At 45.6% G+C, this 17204-nt stretch overlaps 1 protein-coding gene across 2 annotated transcripts in view; it reads left to right on the forward strand.

Annotated features, from left to right (window-relative positions):
- Positions 1-4192, forward strand: part of JADE3 (jade family PHD finger 3) — a 139341-nt gene extending 135149 nt beyond the window's left edge. For both annotated transcript variants that reach the window (XM_030305913.1, XM_032592166.1), the window contains exon 11: positions 1094-4192. In XM_030305913.1, coding sequence (XP_030161773.1) covers positions 1094-2004 — 911 coding nt within the window. In that variant the 3' untranslated portion in view covers positions 2005-4192. The remainder of the gene's footprint in view (positions 1-1093) is intronic.
- The last annotated feature ends 13012 nt before the right edge of the window (positions 4193-17204 follow it).

A 17204-nucleotide genomic window follows, 5' to 3' on the forward strand; every position in this document is an offset into this window, starting at 1 on the left:
ACTGTGATGGGCAAGACCAAGAAAACCAAAGGACGGCAAGGAGGGTCCCTGCGTGCCAGGGAGATTGTCCCCTAAGCCATGTGGCTTCTGATTGGTGGGTGCCAGCCCCGTAACTGCTTGTGGTATCAGCAGGTGGCAGCAACACGGGGGCTGTGAGTATTCAACATGCACCCTTAGGGAACACCTGTTGCCCAGGTACTACCTAATAGTTATCCTCTCACGGGGAAAAGTTAAGTCCCTATGCAAAGAGGAATTATTTAGAAGTACTTTTTTAATTTCAGAGCACCCAAACTAATAGAGAAAGGAAGATCTGTTCTAAAAGTGATCGTAGGATGACAGAACCAGGTAACTGATTGCCAGTACTCCACAGGCCGAGCCCAAAGCAGGCCACTGGCAGGAATGTCATGATTCTTTTGGGCTGGCCTTGCCACCGCAAAACCTGCCCCGCCCACCCCTCGATAATGGACATTCACAGTGAGGAGACTATTTGAGTTTACAGGCATAAAGTACACAGGAACCACCCGCTACTATTTCTACTGTTGCCAAGTTAAAACACATACTCACGTGCTCTTCGTCCACCAAAACCTATGCTGTGTTCTTGAGGGTTTGGATTTGACTTTGGGGGAAGGGTGGGAGAGATTGGAGGGTAGGGTCTGACATGTCTTTTCAGGCACATCCTGAGTCCTGTGCAATACCCGCACCTGCACACACGCAGACACCCCAATAGGGAGACCCTGTTCCAAACCACTGCTATGACATTCTTTTCAGAAGTGGAAGGGGGCAGAGATGGGGATGTAGGAGGTGGCACACTAGTCTTTGTGATCATTGTACAGCCTGGGAGGGCAGAGGTGAAGAGGTCGAGAGCCACACGACAAGCAGTGGCTCCGCTGAGTTTCCCACCTGTAGCCACCCCCACCCCACCCAGCCTCTAGTTCAGCCCCTCCGGCTCCTATCCCGTGACACACATACACATCAAAGTCAGGGGCCCATTAGACATTCGGAAGAGTGGGTATGTGAACTCACCGTGCCGTAATAAGCATATACGCCGTTATTTAAATCAGTTGTTAAAATGAGTCTGTCTTTTTGATCTCAGGACTTCCTTTGACAAGTACACTAGAAAACTCATTGTTCTACCCGCCTCCAAGAATTACCTTAAAGTTAAAAATGCCGAGATCAGCCCCGGAAGACTGCAGAAACAGCTCCACAGAGCCTGATCATGGACCCCTCTCTCCTGCCAGCAGCTCCCCTGTTCCCAGTATAAGGAGCATGCAGGTGCCTCAGGAGTCACTAGAAATGAGAATGAAATCGTACCCAAGACATCCACTAGAGAGCAAGAGTAACCGTCTGCTGGCCAGTCTCACCCACTCTAGAAGTGAAGCAAAGGACCCCAGTCCTGCTTGGAGAACTCCATCCCCGGAGTTCTACCACGGGCAGTCACTGGGAAAGCCTCTGGTCCTCCAGGCTGCCCTGCATGGCCAGTCTTCCATCGGGAATGGGAAGAGTCAGTCTACCTCCAAGCTTGCCAAATCCAACGGCCTGGAGGGCAGCTGGTCTGAAGATGTCACCCAAAAAGACAGCTCAAGTGAGGTGTTCTGTGACCAGGAGTCCATGCTCAGCTCCCACTTGGCCAGTCAGGGCGCCTTTAGAAAATCGACCGTGGAACACTTCAGTAGGTCCTTTAAGGAGGCCACCAACAGGTGGGTGAGGACCACGGAGGACCTCCAGTGTTGTGTGAAGCCAACCAAGAACGTCAGCCCCAAGGAGCAGCTCTGGGGCAAGCAGCTTGTGAGGCGGTCTGCAGGGAGAGCTCCGTATCAGGAAAATGATGGGTATTGCCCAGATTTGGAGCTGAGCGATTCAGAAGCAGAGAGTGATGGGAATAAAGAGAAAGTCAGGGTAAGGAGAGTTAGCTCGGACAGGGAAAATCCTGCCCACGACTCTCGACGGGATTGCCACGGTAAAAGCAAGACACATCCCCTTTCCCACAGTTCAATGCAAAGGTGATCGGAAACCTCCAAGAATAGCTCAGTCTTTGCCTTTTCCCCATACACTGGGGCAGACCCCCACACCAAAAGGATTCTAGTGTACTTTAGGAGGAACTGTAGTGAAAGAATAAAACGTTTCACAGCGAATTGACTTGCAGTTTTTGAAACCGCTTCAAGTCTACTTTTCGCAAGCACATTCTAGGAATTACAGATTGTCCAGAAGTCTTTTCTGCCAGAGGCTGTTGAGAACAGCTGGGCCCAGAGTACTTGCTCAGTAAATACTTTGGGACAGCTCTCCAGTCCTGTTACCACGTTGATGCACATATGTATTAAGAGTCCTTGCATCGTTAACGCATTTGCAAGAGACCGTGATTATCAGACACTAAAACTACTTCCCTTTTGAAGCTACGGCACATGACCTCCCACAGCTCCTGTCTGTAGGAAGTTGCTAACTCCATTGGTACCTGGAAACCCACTTCAGGGAGAGCCCAGGGACCAACATCTCAGATACTGTCAGATTCACTACCCTCTTCCTTGGCTCAGCACAAGGTTGAGCTCCTTTCGCAGTATCTTACCTACCAAGTCAATACTCTTGATGCTTCTTAAGTGTCCAGTGCCTGTTCCTAGACTTGCTGGTCAGGGGCGCACTTGTAACTACTTGGCCCATCGAACGAGCGTGAGAGGCTAACTTGTGGATAGTGTTTACAGAGGTACAAGGAAAATGCTCAGATTCTCTCCACTTAGGCGTTTGGGAGGGATCCCAGAGCCTTTCCCAAAGTGAGACCAATTCCGGAGGATTTGTACCAGGTCAGGGGTTTTGTGTTCTTGTTTTCAAATCAGTTTGACTTAAATAAGTTTGGCTGACAGTTTTTTGTATACCTGCTTTAATGTTTATAAAGTTTCTATTGAGGTATAATTAAAATATAGTAAGATGCACAGAGGTTAAGTATTCTTACCTGCTTTAATTTTGAAACAGATTTTTATTGTCAAACAGAATTTGAAAGCATGTGTTTAACACATGGATATAATTTAGCTTTGTACCAACTTTGAATCCGAGGCAGTTCCCCACACAAAAAGGCTGGAGCCGTTTTTCAGAAGTTGCTTATACCCTGTTCCCAAACAATCAGCCTTGAATAATTTGTGGGAGGAAGAGAATAATTACATTTGGGGGGGGGGGGGGGAAGACACGTCTGCTTCCCATTTAAAAGAAGGGGAACATGTTACAGTTTTTAAAATGTGAAGCCGACTATAATTCTCTGCTCTCTCTTCTTAGCCTTAAATTAATATTCTCTTTCTTCTGGTTTGGGAAAGCATAGTGGGAATTTTCAGACAAAAAGAGGCCATTTTTCGATCTTTAAAGTTGGTTCCTGGTAAAGCAAACAGCCCAGCTGCAGTGGGCGCACCAGTGGCCCAAGGGCAGGCCAGGGCCCCTCTGTCCCCTCCCCCGGTGCGGGAGCCTCGGCGACGTTCCTGTCCCCACTTCTGTTCTCGAAGCCTTGTTAATGGGTCCCGTGGCTCGTGTTTTCTCCTCCCTTTTGGAAAACTTCTGTATTTTGCCTCCTCTTTGGCCACACCTTGAAAATGTTTCTTTTATGCCTGTGTACACGTGTGAACGTGCCAGAGCACGTGTGGTAGGCGTCCTGTGTTTTGTTTGAGTGGAAGCAGCTAAGAATCATCCACACGAGGAAGACTGTTCCTCCTTATGGACGCACTAGGTTTCTGTGCTTTTCCCTCTGAGCTCTGCTGGGGTAGATGTGAATTTGACACCTTCCCTCTAAGGAAGAGGTAACGAGCTCTGCTATAGGGGCCTTCTGTTCCGCTCGAGGCCAGTAGCCCGAGTCCTTTCATGCCTTTTGGTTCTGAGTGAGTGCAAGGAAAAGCAAACATTGAAAAAGTGCTTCAGCCAAATTCCATATGTAATGCCATGGGGAGAGTATTGACTAAAATAACTTCAGTCAGGGAAATATAGTTGTAATATTTTTACAAGATTTTCCTAAGTAAATGAAGGAGCCTTCAGTTGTGTAAATTTCAATTGCCCCAAAATGTATTTGCTACATTTTGCTGTTGTTTGAAGTATTACCTCTTAACCTTGTTTTGTTAATTTTTTTTTCATTTTGTCTTATATAGTCCAGTTTTCCGAGACAAATTCAGTCTTTTTTCAAATGTCACCTTTTTACCAATACTTTTTCATTAAATTATGAAAACTGCTAACGACTGTCAGTGTGGTAATTTCTTAATTTGGCATGCGGGTTTTAGAAAATCTTACATATGTTCCTCTTATATTTAAAAAATCGCATCCGTTAAACAAAACAGATGGTGGGGGGAAAGGGACGGAGGGGGAGAAGGAGGAATTGAATGTTTAGAAGCACAGATCCATGATTCATGTCCAAAACGGGGGACCAAAGAGAACTCTGGGACCTTGGACTCTACCCCAAAATCATGATTTCATCAGGCTAATAAGACAAAACCATCATTTAAAATCACCAAGGAAATGGATCCTATCTAAAGTCACAAAGTCCAAAAGGCTTAGTTCGGGCATCACTCAAATACACACTCTTTACGATACTCATTCTGCTTGGAGTCGTGTGAGCATATGAATGTGATACAGGTTATGTAGTGTCACGGGGGGACGTTGGGGGCATTAAAAAAACATTTTCATTACGTTTTGAGAAATGTACTTGCTAAAGGTCATTGGGTAAATCAGTAGTGAAGATAGTTAAGAGCCACGGTTGTTTCTCTCTCCCTTCCTCCCTCCCCCCTCACCCACCCTCCCTCTCTCCCTTCCTCTGCCTTTCTCCTCCTCTTCCTCCTCCTCCTCCTCCTCCTCCTCCTCCAACACCCCTGCCTTCTCTCTCTCTCTCTCCCTTCCCTCCCCTGCCTCTCATTAATGGCGAACTCTTTTGACTCAGTACATTGTTAGGTAAGATGTCGGAGAACTGAAACTACAAATATACCCAGTTGTAGCCCACAAAAGCTTTGGGTCTGTACTTCTAATGGGAGATGAAGCCTTTGTCTGTGTTGAAGAAACTTTTGAGAGAATAAACCAGACGCTGCATCGTCCTGAGTTGGATTCCCCCCCCCCCGCCCCACAATCCTCAGCATGTTTGCTGACCCTTAAGAATTGAGGAAAACTCTTATGACAGGAGTAAATCCGTACTTGCCCCTGAGTGACTTCCGTGTGACATTTTCCAAAAACGCACCTTATTTATAATAAATGTTTTATTAGAGTCCCGCAGGATTAATCCAGCTGTTTCCAAGTTTTATGGAAAGCAGCAACGCAACGGTGTGTTGATTTTTTTTTTTTTTTTTTTTTTTCAAAAAAAGAACTCCATTAACAAAGGCCTGCGTTCCCACGCAGGGAGCTCTGTCCTGTGACACTCTGCCCGCCCCGCGCGGCACTGTTTAAAGGAGGCTTCGGTGGATTCAGTTAATGTTACTTCATGGATTGGAACACGCTGTATGGCCTGAAGCCATGAGGATAATTGCCCTCGAAATGTGGTGGGGGAGGCCTGAGACCCAAGCCGCTGTCCCCTGCCCTGTCCGGTCACCGATGCGTTCTTCAACCTGAAGCCCCCTAAAAATAGTCATCGTCTGAAGGAACTGCTGAAGCATCGAGCAGCTCTCATCCCGTTGAGACGGGTTTGGGTGGGAGCATTCCAGCCTCCAGGCCTGGGCACCCCAAGCTTTTAACTTCCCTTCACCTCCCCGCTTCTACCCCACCTTCTCAATTTTCCTTTCTTCTCAGTGAATGTCAGCTTGTAAGCAAGCCGGAGGGTGGAGTCGGGCTGCTCGAGCTCTACCCACCGCGGCAAGTTCTCTGAACGAGGAAACCACGGGCAGAACCGCCGAGCATTCACCATTACCTTCCAAAGTATTGGTGCGCGGTCCTGAAGGCTGCTCCCGGAAGTCACACGTGGAAATGGGCCCGTTATTTCATAGTCATTTCTCACGTGATGAAAAACTTCCAAGCTTAGAACTGCTGACGTTTTTGGAAATGATACACTCCTTGAATGAATCCCCTCAGCTTCAAGAAAGAAAGGCACTTCCAGTTGGGCAGTCTTCCCCCCCACCCCAGTGTCCTCAAAGATGGACTGATTAGTACATTGGCAGAGACCAGGCTGAATGTCAGTCTCAAGACAGCTACGTGGGTCCCTTAGGGAAGCCAACCAAGGCCAAAGCCATTGGTAGGACAGTCCAGGACACTTGTGTGGGACCAGCCAAGCCTTCAAATAATAAGAATGGCAATATTCATTGAGCCCTTAACTATGTCTGGCCTTTTGCTGATTAAGCATGCACTACCTTATGTTTACGGCTCCTGACGACCGTATGAAGGTGATACTCTTAGCTCTATTTGATGCATGTCAAAGGCCAGATGGTTCCAGCAGTTATTCGAGGTTCCCCAGCGAGTATACAGCAGGATTGGGACTAGAACCTGTGAGGTCGCCTCTACAACTCTTGGTCACTTTGCCTGACTCTACGTGCCCCAAGCCCCTTCTCTAAGTGCTCCTTCTCAGCTTCGCCCTGAAGAAAGCAACCTGAGTTGCAGGTGGCCGGAGTGATGCTAAGAAAGGCCATGAGCCAGAGCACCTGGGTGGCTCAGTTAAGCGTGCGACTCTTGATCTCGGCTTGGGTCACGATGCCACAGTCTGTGGGATCGAGCCCCGTGTTGGGCTCTGAGCTGGCTGCATGGAGCCTGCTTGGGACTCTCTCTGCTGCTCTCCCACTTGCAATCTCTCTCTCTCTCTCTCATATAAACATTTTTTTAACTTTAAAAGACAAAAAGAGGGGCGCCTGGGTGGCTCAGTCGGTTGGGTGTCCGACTTCGGCTCTGGTCACGGTCTCACAGCTCATGAGTTCAAGCCCTGCCTCGGGCTCTGTGCTGACAGCTCGGAGCCTGGAGCCTGCTTCGGATTCTGTGTCTCCCTCTCTCTCTCTACCCTCCTCTGCTCATGCTGTGTCTCTGTCTCAAAAACAAACATTAAAAAAAATTAAAAAGGCCATGAGCCAAGGAACGCAGGTGGCCTCTAGAAACTGAGAAAGGAAAGGAAAGGAAGTCTCTCCTAAGGTCTCCAGAAGGAACCTAGCCCTGCCTATGCCATGACCTTAGACTTCTGACCAACAGGACTATGAGAATAAATCTGTGTTGCTTTAAGCCACCAAATGTGTGGTAAGTTGTGACAGCAGACATAGGAAACTAACACGCTAGGGCACAGAGGAGTGCTCCTTACTCTTTCAGAGGAGCACTCCTCCTTCCCAAAGGGCCCACCTGGGCTGTGGCTGACCACTCTGGGTTGCTCCTGTGCTGTCTCTCCTAGTTGAAAAGCTTTCTGGAAATGGAAAACAAGTGGGGTTTTTTTTCCTATCAATCAGACCCTCCCCTGTAGAAATTAGTTTTGTATGTCCTGCCCACCCCCCTACTTTTTCCAAGGTGGCCTCTGGTCCTTCTCAGGTAGCCTTGGGTAACCTTCCATGGGCCTGATTGATCCCCTGTGGCTGGATCTGGCACCTGAGTAGTTGCCATGGGTTTGGATGTCCCTGTCGTCCACAGAACTGTTCTAGGGACGTGGAAATAACTCTCTGAGTGCCACCCCAGTGGGAAGATGATAGAAGGCAGGTGGGGCTCCTCAGAAGGACTGGTGCTCTAATCATCAGAACCTTCTACAAAAGTGGGCAGCTTGGAGGGTTAGAGAGTTCTTGAAGATCCCAGGCACCCGAGCAGAGCTTGGGGATTAAAGAACGCAACTCTATGCGGCCTATAAGAAACCACTTTTGGAGAGCCAGGGTGGCTCAGTCGGTTAAGCGTCTGACTCATCGTTTCGGCTCAGGTCATGATCTTGCGGTTAGTGAGTTCGAGCCCCGCATCGGGCTCTGCGCTGACAGCTCGGACCCTGGAGCCTGCTTCACATTCTGTGTCTCCCTCCCTCTCTGCTTCTCCCCCACTCATGCTCTGTCTCTCTGTCTCTCTGAAGAATAAACATTTTTTAAAAATAAATTAAAAAAAGAAACCCATGTTTAAGTAGAAAGACACAGATAGGTTAAAACTAAGAAAAAGATTCCATGCTGACACTAACAAAAAAAAAAAAATCTGTGGCTATATTAATACCATACAAGGGCAAGGTCATCAAGAGAGCATAAAAGTCCCAGGTGTCTATGCATCTAATAACATAGCTTCAAAATACATTAAGGAGAAAACGATGGAACTGCAAGGAAAAATGCACAAACCAACAATTATAGTTTATGTCTATAATAAAGAGAACAAGTACGGAGAAAATCAGTAAGACTGTAGAAGATCTCAGCAAAACTATCAACCGTCCAGATTGAATGGACATTCACCACGCCACACCACAACAGCAGAATACACATCCTTGTCAAATGCAAATGGAACGTTTACCAGGATGGGCCATTAAACAAGTCTTACGAAACTTGAAAAGATTCAAGTCAAAGTATGTTCTCTGACCGCACTGGAATGAAATTAGAAATCGGTAACGGAAACACCTCTGGAAAATCCAATCATCGGGAACTGAACAAACTTCTAAGTACCACACGAGTCAGGGAACTCAGAAAATTAAAAACTATTTTGAACTGAACGAGAAAGAAAAGGCAACATATAATTTGTGGGATGGCACTAAAGCGGTACCTTGGGGAAATTCTACGGCGCTAAGTGCCTGGATCAGAAAATAAGGGTCTCAAGTCAGTGACTGTAGCTTTCATCTTAACAAAACTCAAAAGAAGAGGAAATGAGATCCAAAGTAAGGGGAAGAAAGGAAATAATAAAGGGCAGAGCTGAAATCAGTGAAAGACGAAGGGAAATCATTGAAACCAAAAGCTGGATTTTGAGAAGATAAAATGAAATTGACAAATCTCTAGTGAGACTGATCAGGAAAAAAAGAGAAAAGGCCAATTACCAATGTTAGGAACGAGAAATATCATTGCTGCAGGTTCTATGGATATTAAAAGGATAATAAGGGAATATCATTTATTTTTACATTTATTTATTTTCGAGAGACAGAGAGAGAGACAAGGCATGAGTGGGGGAGGGGCAGAGAGAGAGAGAGAGAGGGAGACACAGAATCCGAAGTGGGCTCCAGGCTCCGAGCTGTCAGCACAGAGCCTGACGCGGGGCTCGAACCCACAAACCGTGAGATCGTGACCTGAGCCGAAGTCGGACGCTTAACCCATGGAGCCACCCAGGCGCCCCAATAAGGGAGTATTATTAACAACCTTTTGCCAGTAAGTTCAACAACAAAGAAGAAATGGACACAACCCCTCAAAGACACAAACTACCAGAGTACATTCAAGAAAAAAAAAATAACCCAAAAAGCTTTTTATTATTAAATACATTAGCATTAAAAGCTTTCTTATGAAGGCCGCCTGGGTGGCTCAGTTATTAAGCATCTGATTTTGGCTCAGGTCATGATCTCACGGGTTCGTGAGTTCAAGTCTCACATCCAGTGACCTTGAGCCCTGCTTCGGGTGAGCCCAGCCTCTCTCTATCTCTCTCTCTCTCTCTCTCTCTCTGTCTGTCCCTCGTGGGATTCTCTCGCTCCCTTGTGCCCTCTCTCTCTCTCAAAAAAAAAAAAAAAAAAGCTAGAAAACTCCAGGCCCAAATGACTTCACTGGCAAATTCTAACAGACATTTAAGGAGCAAATAAGGCCAATTCTACACAAACTCTTCCCAAAAATTGAACAGAGGACAGTTCTCAGCTCATTCTGAGGCCAGCATTACCCTGATACCAAAACCTCACAAACGTAATAAGAAAACTACAGGCCAATGTCCTTCATAAAAGTAGTTGCAAAAATTCTTAGAACCTGAACAAATTAAATCCCGGTAATATATCAAAAAGATAAATACACCAAGACTGTCTTAGCTTGGGGCTGCTATAACAAAAAACTCTAGACTCGCTGGCTAGAGCAACAGAAATTTATTTCTCACAGTCTGGAAGCTGGGAAGTCCAAGATCAAGGTGCCATCAGACTCCTGTCTGGTGAGGGCCCACTTCCTGGTTTGTGGACAGCTGCCTTCTCACTGTGTGCTCACGTGGCCTTTCCTTGGTGCATACTCATGGAGAGAGAGAGAGATCTCTTCCTCTTACAAGGGCATGAACCCCATCATGAGGGGCGCACATAAACGTTCGGTCCATAACAACGACCGAGTGAGATTTATCCCAGAAATGCAAGGTTGATTTAACCTTCAAAAAACAGTCAGTATAATTCATCGTATCTCAAAGATACATAAAAAGCACTTGACAGAATCCAATATCCATTCCTGATAATAATGCTTGGCAAACTAAAAATAGAAGGGACCTTCCTGAACCTGATAAGGGACATCTATGAAAAACCAACAGCTAACATCGTATTTAATGGTGAAAGATTTAACGCTTCCTCCCTAAGATCAGGAATAAGACAAGAATGTCACTACTTCTCTTCAATATTGTGCCAGCATTTCTAGCCAGTCCAATAAAGCAAGAAAAAGAAATGAAAGGCATCCTGATTCGAAAGGAAGAAATATAACTCTTTTTATTTTCAGATGACATGATTATCTATGTAGAAAATCAGACAGAATCTACCCAAAAAAGCTACCAGAACTCATAAGTCCAGCAAGGCTGCAGGATAAAAGGTCAATTTATTAAAAACTATTGTATTTGGGGCACCTCGGTGGCTCAGTCGGTTGAGTGTCCAACTCTTGATTCTCTCTCTTGGGATTCTCTCTCTCTCTCTCTCTCTCTCTCCCTCTGCCCCTCTCCCCTGCACTCACTCTCTTTCTGTAAAATAAAAAAAAAACTGTTGTATTTTATTTTTTACTGCATTTTATATACTAGCAAGGAACAATCAGAAATTGAAATTTTAGGGGCACCTGGGTGGCTCAGTCGGTTAAGCGTCCGACTTCGGCTCAGGTCATGACCTCGCGGTCCGTGAGTTCGAGCCCCGCGTCGGGCTCTGTGCTGACAGCTCAGAGCCTGGAGCCTGTTTCGGATTCTGTGTCTCCCTCTCTCTCTGCCCCTCCCCCGCTCATGCTCTGTCTCTCTCTCCTTCAAAAATAAACATTAAAAAAAAGTTTATTAAAAAAAACCCTAAAAGTATAAAGCCACTAGACAAAACACAGGAAACTTTTAGGAGCTTGGTTAGGCAAAGATTTCTTTGATATGCCCATCAAGAGCACTTTCCATAAAAGAAATTATTTACATATTGGTAAATTGGACTTCAGTAAAATTAAAAACTGCTACTTTTTGAAAGACAGTGTTAAGGCTGAAAGGAGAAGTCACAGACTGGGAGAAAAGATTTGCAAATCATTTATCTGATAAAGGACTGGTATCCAAAATATGTCAAGAACCCTCACAGCTTGGGGCTCCTGGGTGGCTCAGTCTGTTAAGAAACCAACTCTTGATTTCCGCTCGGGTCATGATCTCACTGTCCTGAGATTGAGCCCCATATCGGGATCCTTGCTGAGCATGGAAGCTGCTTGATAGTCCTTTCCTCCCTTTCCCTCTGCCCCTCTCCTGTTTGCTCTCTCTCTTTCAAAAAAATTTTAAAAATATATTTTTAAATTAAAACCAAAGAACCCTCACAACATAATAACAAGAAAATAACCTTTTTTTTTTTTTAATGAGCAATCTTGGGGTGGCTGGGTGGCTTCGTCGGTTAAGTATCTGACTCTCGATAACACTTCAGGTCATGAGTTCAAGCCCCTCTTTGGGCTCCACACTGGGCATGAAGCCTACTTCAAACATTTTTTTAGTTTACGTATTTATTTTGAGAGAGATAGCAACAGCATGAGTGGGGGAGGAGCAGAGAGAGAGGGAGAGAGAGAGAATCCCAAGCAGGCTCCACATTGTCAGCCCAGAGCCCGACGTGGGGCTTGAATCCATGAAACAATGAGATCATGTCCTGAGCTGAAACCAAGAGTTGGATGCTTAACCGACTGAGCCACGCAGGCGCCCTGAAACCTACTCAGAATAAAATAAAGGGGCGCCTGTGTGGCTCAGTCGGTTGAGCGTCTGACTTCGGCTCAGGTCATGATCTCACAGCTCGTGAGTTCGAGCCCCACGTCGGGGCTGACAGCCCGGAGCCTGGAGCCTGCTTCAGAGTCTGTGTCTCCCTCTCTCTCTCTGCCCCTCCTCTGCTCATGCTCTGTATCTCTCTCTCTCTCTTTCTCTCTCTCTCTCTCTCTCAAAAATAAACATTAAAAAATTGTAAAGACTCATACATAAATGTCCATAGCAGCTTTGGTTGTGATAGCCAAAACTGGAAACAAGTCGTGTCCATCGACACATGGATGGATAGACAAGTGGTATTTACATGCAGTGGCCTACCTCTTAGAAAGAAAAAGGAATGGGGTGCCTGCGTGGCTCAGTCAGTTAAGCGTCTGACTTCGGTTGAGGTCATGATCTCACGGTTTGTGAGTTCGAGCCCCCCGTTGGGCTCTGTGCTGACAGCTCAGAGCCTGGAGCCTGCTTCGGATTCTGCGTCTCCCTCTCTCTCTATCCCTCCCTGACTAGTTCTCTGTCTCTCAAAAATAATAAATGTAAAAAAAAATTTTTTTAAGAAAGAAAGAAAAAGGAATGAACTACACACAGCAAGAGAGATGAATCTCAAAATAATTATGCCGCGTCAAAGGAGCCCGACAAAACAGAACACATACTGTATAATTCCATGTACGTACAAATCTAGAAAATGAAAAGCAGCGTGGTTGCCTGGGAGATAGCGTGGAGGGCTGGGAGAGAGCTTTCATAAAGGGGCAGGAGGAAACTTTTGGGAGTGACGGATGCGTTCATTATCTTGACGGCGGTAATGGTCTCGGGTGTGCGGACATATGTCAGAACTAACCAAGTTATACTTGTTATGCATGTCGGTTTATTGCATGTCTATTCTACATCAACAAAGCTGTTAAAACCTTGAAAGGACTCCTTCGGTTATATCTTTGTGTCCCTAAGAACTTTGCTACACTGGCCCAGAATCAGGAGGTTTTCTGCAGCCTCTGATGGATAATGGTTGACCTTCAGTCAGGCTGTAGAGACAAGTTCTCATGGGGTCTTCTGGATCCGGAACTGCATCTCAACCCCCTGCCTCCTTCATATTTTCCAAGTATGTTCTGTACCTGGCGTGATTTCTCTAAGGTCAATTTCAAATTACCATGGCCACATTGGGGAATTTTTGACATGAACAAGATTGACTTAAGGGGCACCTTAGAACACAGAGGGAAGAAACCCTCACAAGGAGATTGCTCCTGTCTAAGAAATTCTGTTTATGTTTAACATAGGAGACTAGGTTAGCTTCATTTCCAGATTTCAAGGATTAACTTGAAAGAGCTTTAAAATTACTTAGATGGGTGGGGCCCCTGACCGGCTCAGTTGGAGGAGCACGTGACTCTTGATCTCGGGGTCGTGGGTTCAAGCCCCACGTTGGGTGTAGAGATTACATAAATATAAAAAATACAAATCTTTACAATTATTTAGATCGGTAAAATCGTCAGTGGCCTGTTATTGTCTGAACCAGCTGCAATCCCAATATCTATCTCTTTCTCTCTCTCATGTTTGTCAAAATGGGTTTTTTGTATCTATACCTTCTTCCCTCTCCTTCACGAAGGAACATAATTAGGGGCGTCTGAGTGGCTCAGTTGGTTAAGCTTCCGACTCCTGATTTCGGCTCGGGTCATGATCTCACAGTCTCTGGGTTCGAGCCCCACATCGGGCTCTGGGCTGACAGTGCGGAGCCTGCTTGGGATTCTCTGTCTCCCCTCTCTCTGCCCTTCCCCTTGCAGGCATGTATGCTCTCTCTCTCTTTCTCACAAGGTAAATAGACTTTAAAAATTTTTTTTAAAAAGGGAGGAACATAATTAGCCTTTTACAACGATAATTTCGTATTTGTCTGAAGCTGGCTCCCTGCTAATTTTTTGGTTTCTCTCCCTCTCTCTTACACACTGGGGAAACTTTAAAGATTAACTGATCAAAAAACCATCCCGTCGTTATGTGTACACTCTAGGAATATCCAGCCCAGACAAACTGTCAAAGTCTAAAAGAAGAAAAGAAAATGTTACTCAATGATGTCTCTTTTTGTGGACACTGAAAAGTGTCCTAATAGCCTCCGTTACTCTAGTTGTGAGGAAAGAAGAAAAGAACTTAACCCCAGGATAAAGAGCTTTTGATGGGATCAAGAGTATTTTTTTTAATTTTTTTTAACATTTATTTATTTTTGAGACAGAGAGAGAGCATGAATGGGGGAGGGGCAGAGAGAGAGGGAGACACAGAATCGGAAACAGGCTCCAGGCTCTGAGCCATTAGCCCAGAGCCCGACGTGGGGCTCAAACCCACAGACTGCAAGACCGTGACCTGAGCCAAAGTCGGACGCTTAACCGACTGAGCCACCCAGGCGCCCCAAGAGTCTTTAAAAATTAGTTTACCATTTAAAAACGTCGGCATAGGGGCGCCTGGGTGACTCAGTCAGTTGAGCATCTGGCTTTGACTCAGGTCATGATCTCATGGTTCATGGGTTCGAATCCCATGTTGGGCTTTGCGTTGACCACACAGAGCCTGCTTTGGATTCTCTGTCTCCCTCTCTTTCTACCCCTTCCCTGCTCACGTTCTCTCTCTCCCTCCCTCTCTCTCTCTCTTTCTCAAAAATAAATACAAATAAAAAAAATTTTTTAGGGGCGCCTGGGTGGCGCAGTCGGTTAAGCGTCCGACTTCAGCCAGGTCACGATCTCGCGGTCCGTGAGTTCGAGCCCCGCGTCGGGCTCTGGGCTGATGGCTCAGAGCCTGGAGCCTGTTTCCAATGCTGTGTCTCCCTCTCTCTCTGCCCCTCCCCCGTTCATGCTCTGTATCTCTCTGTCCCAAAAATAAATAAACGTTGAAAAAAATAAATAAATAAAAATAAATAAAAAAAAATTTTTAATGTCAGCACAGTATTTTTGGTTGGACAAAACCAGGAGTTAAAAATTTTAACCTTCTAAAATTCCTATACATGGGGTTCCTGAGTGGCTCAGTCAGTTGAGCAAATGACTCTTGACTTCAGCTCAGGTCATGATCTCATGGTTCATGAGTTCGAGTCCCACATCAGGCTCTCTGCTGTCAGCACAGAGCCCACCTTGGATCCTCTGTCTCCCTCTCTCTCTGCCCCTCCCCCGAGCACATATGCAGGCTCTCTCTCTCTCTCTCTTTCTCTCAAAAATAAATAAACATTGGGGCGCCTGGGTGGCGCAGTCGGTTGAGCGTCCGACTTCAGCCAGGTCACAATCTCGCGGTCCGTGAGTTCGAGCCCCGCGTCGGGCTCTGGGCTGATGGCTCAGAGCCTGGAGCCTGTTTCCAATGCTGTGTCTCCCTCTCTCTCTGCCCCTCCCCCGTTCATGCTCTGTATCTCTCTGTCCCAAAAATAAAAAATAAACGTTGAAAAAATAAATAAATAAATAAATAAATAAATAAACATTAAAAAAGAAAGATTCCTTCTTTCTTTCCCTTTGCCCCGATCTCTCTAAAAAAATTAAAAATAATAAAACAAAACAAATTCCTATACCGGTTTTATGAGTTAAGTGAGTTACCATTGCTTCCATAACTTCGTGTGTGTGTGTGTGTGTGTGTGTGTACAGTTGAACCTCGAACAATGCAGGGGCCGGGACACCGACCCCCCCTCCAGCACAAAAATCTCCATATAACTTTTGACTCCCCCAAAACTTAACTAATAGCCTGCTGTTGACCAGAACCTTTACCGATAATGAACAATTAACACATCTTTTGTATGTCTTATGTATCACACACTATATTCTTAAAGCTAGAGAAAAGAAAATGTAATTAAAAAATCATAAGGAAGAGAAAATACATTTGCAGTACTGTGTTTATCAAAAAAAATCCACATAGAAGTGGACCCACACAATTCAAATCCATGTTACTCAAGGGTGAACTGTATATATGAACACAATGAAATGATAGTGTCTTTTTAAAGAGTTCACTTTTGGGGCGCCTGGGTGGCTCAGTCGGTTAAGCGGCCGACTTCAGCTCAGGTCATAATCTCACGGTCCGTGAGTTCAAGCCCCGCGTCAGGCTCTGGGCTGACAGCTCAGAGCCTGGAGCCTGTTTCAGATTCTGTGTCTCCCTCTCTCTCTGACCCTCCCCTGTTCATGCTCTGTCTCTCTCTGTCTCAAAAATAAATAAACATTAAAAAAAAATTAAAAAAAAGAGTTCAATTTTATGAACGAATTAAATTCCTACAAAGCACAGATTTGTAAGATGTAACATGTTAGCTAATTGAAATTTCTGGATCTTGACTTTAAGACTTTAGGTAAATGATTAGGGTTTTTGTTCCCAAGTGTTTTATTTAAATTCTACGTAGTTAACATACAGTGTAATACTAGTCTCAGTGTAATACTAGCAGACTTCAGTGATTCATCACTTCCATACAACGCTCGGTGCTCATCACAACACGTGCCCTCCTTAATCGCCATCACCTATTTCCCCCATCCCCCCACCCCCCTCTCTTCTGGTAACCATCGGTTTGAAAAATGATTAATTGATAAGTAATCTTTAGATGCCTGGATAGTTTCTTTTTTTTTATTTAAAAAAAAAATTTAGGGGCGCCTGGGTGGCGCAGTCGGTTAAGCGTCCGACTTCAGCCAGGTCACGATCTCGCACTCCGTGAGTTCGAGCCCCGCGTCGGGCTCTGGGCTGAGGGCTCGGAGCCTGGAGCCTGTTTCCGATTCTGTGTCTCCCTCTCTCTCTGCCCCTCCCCCGTTCATGCTCTGTCTCTCTCTGTCCCAAAAATAAATAAAAACGTTGAAAAAAAAAAAAAAATTAAAAAAAAAAAAAAAAAATTTAGTGTTTATTTTTGAGAATGGGGGAGGGGCAGAGAGCGAGGAAGACACAGAATCCGAAGCAGGCTCCAGGCTCTGAGCCGTCAGCACAGAGCCCGACACGGGGCTCGAACCCACAGACTGTGAGATCATGACCTGAGCTGACGTTGGACGCGGAACCAACTGAGCCACCCAGGCGCCCCTGGACAGTTTCTCAGTAAGAAATAGATGCAAAACACTAGTCACTGAGCATAATTGTTTTTTAATTTTTTTTATTTATTTATTTGGTTTATTTGTTGAGAGGGAGAGAGAGCAGGGGAGAGAGGCAGAGGGAGAAGGAGAAAGAGAGAATCTTAAACCGGCACCATGCTCAGCTTGGAGCCCAACTTGGGGCTTGATGTCACAGTCTGGAGATCACGACCTGAGCCGATGTCAAGAGTCGGT

This window comes from Lynx canadensis, chromosome X (genome assembly GCF_007474595.2).
Source record: "Lynx canadensis isolate LIC74 chromosome X, mLynCan4.pri.v2, whole genome shotgun sequence".
Lineage (NCBI taxonomy): Eukaryota > Metazoa > Chordata > Mammalia > Carnivora > Felidae > Lynx > Lynx canadensis.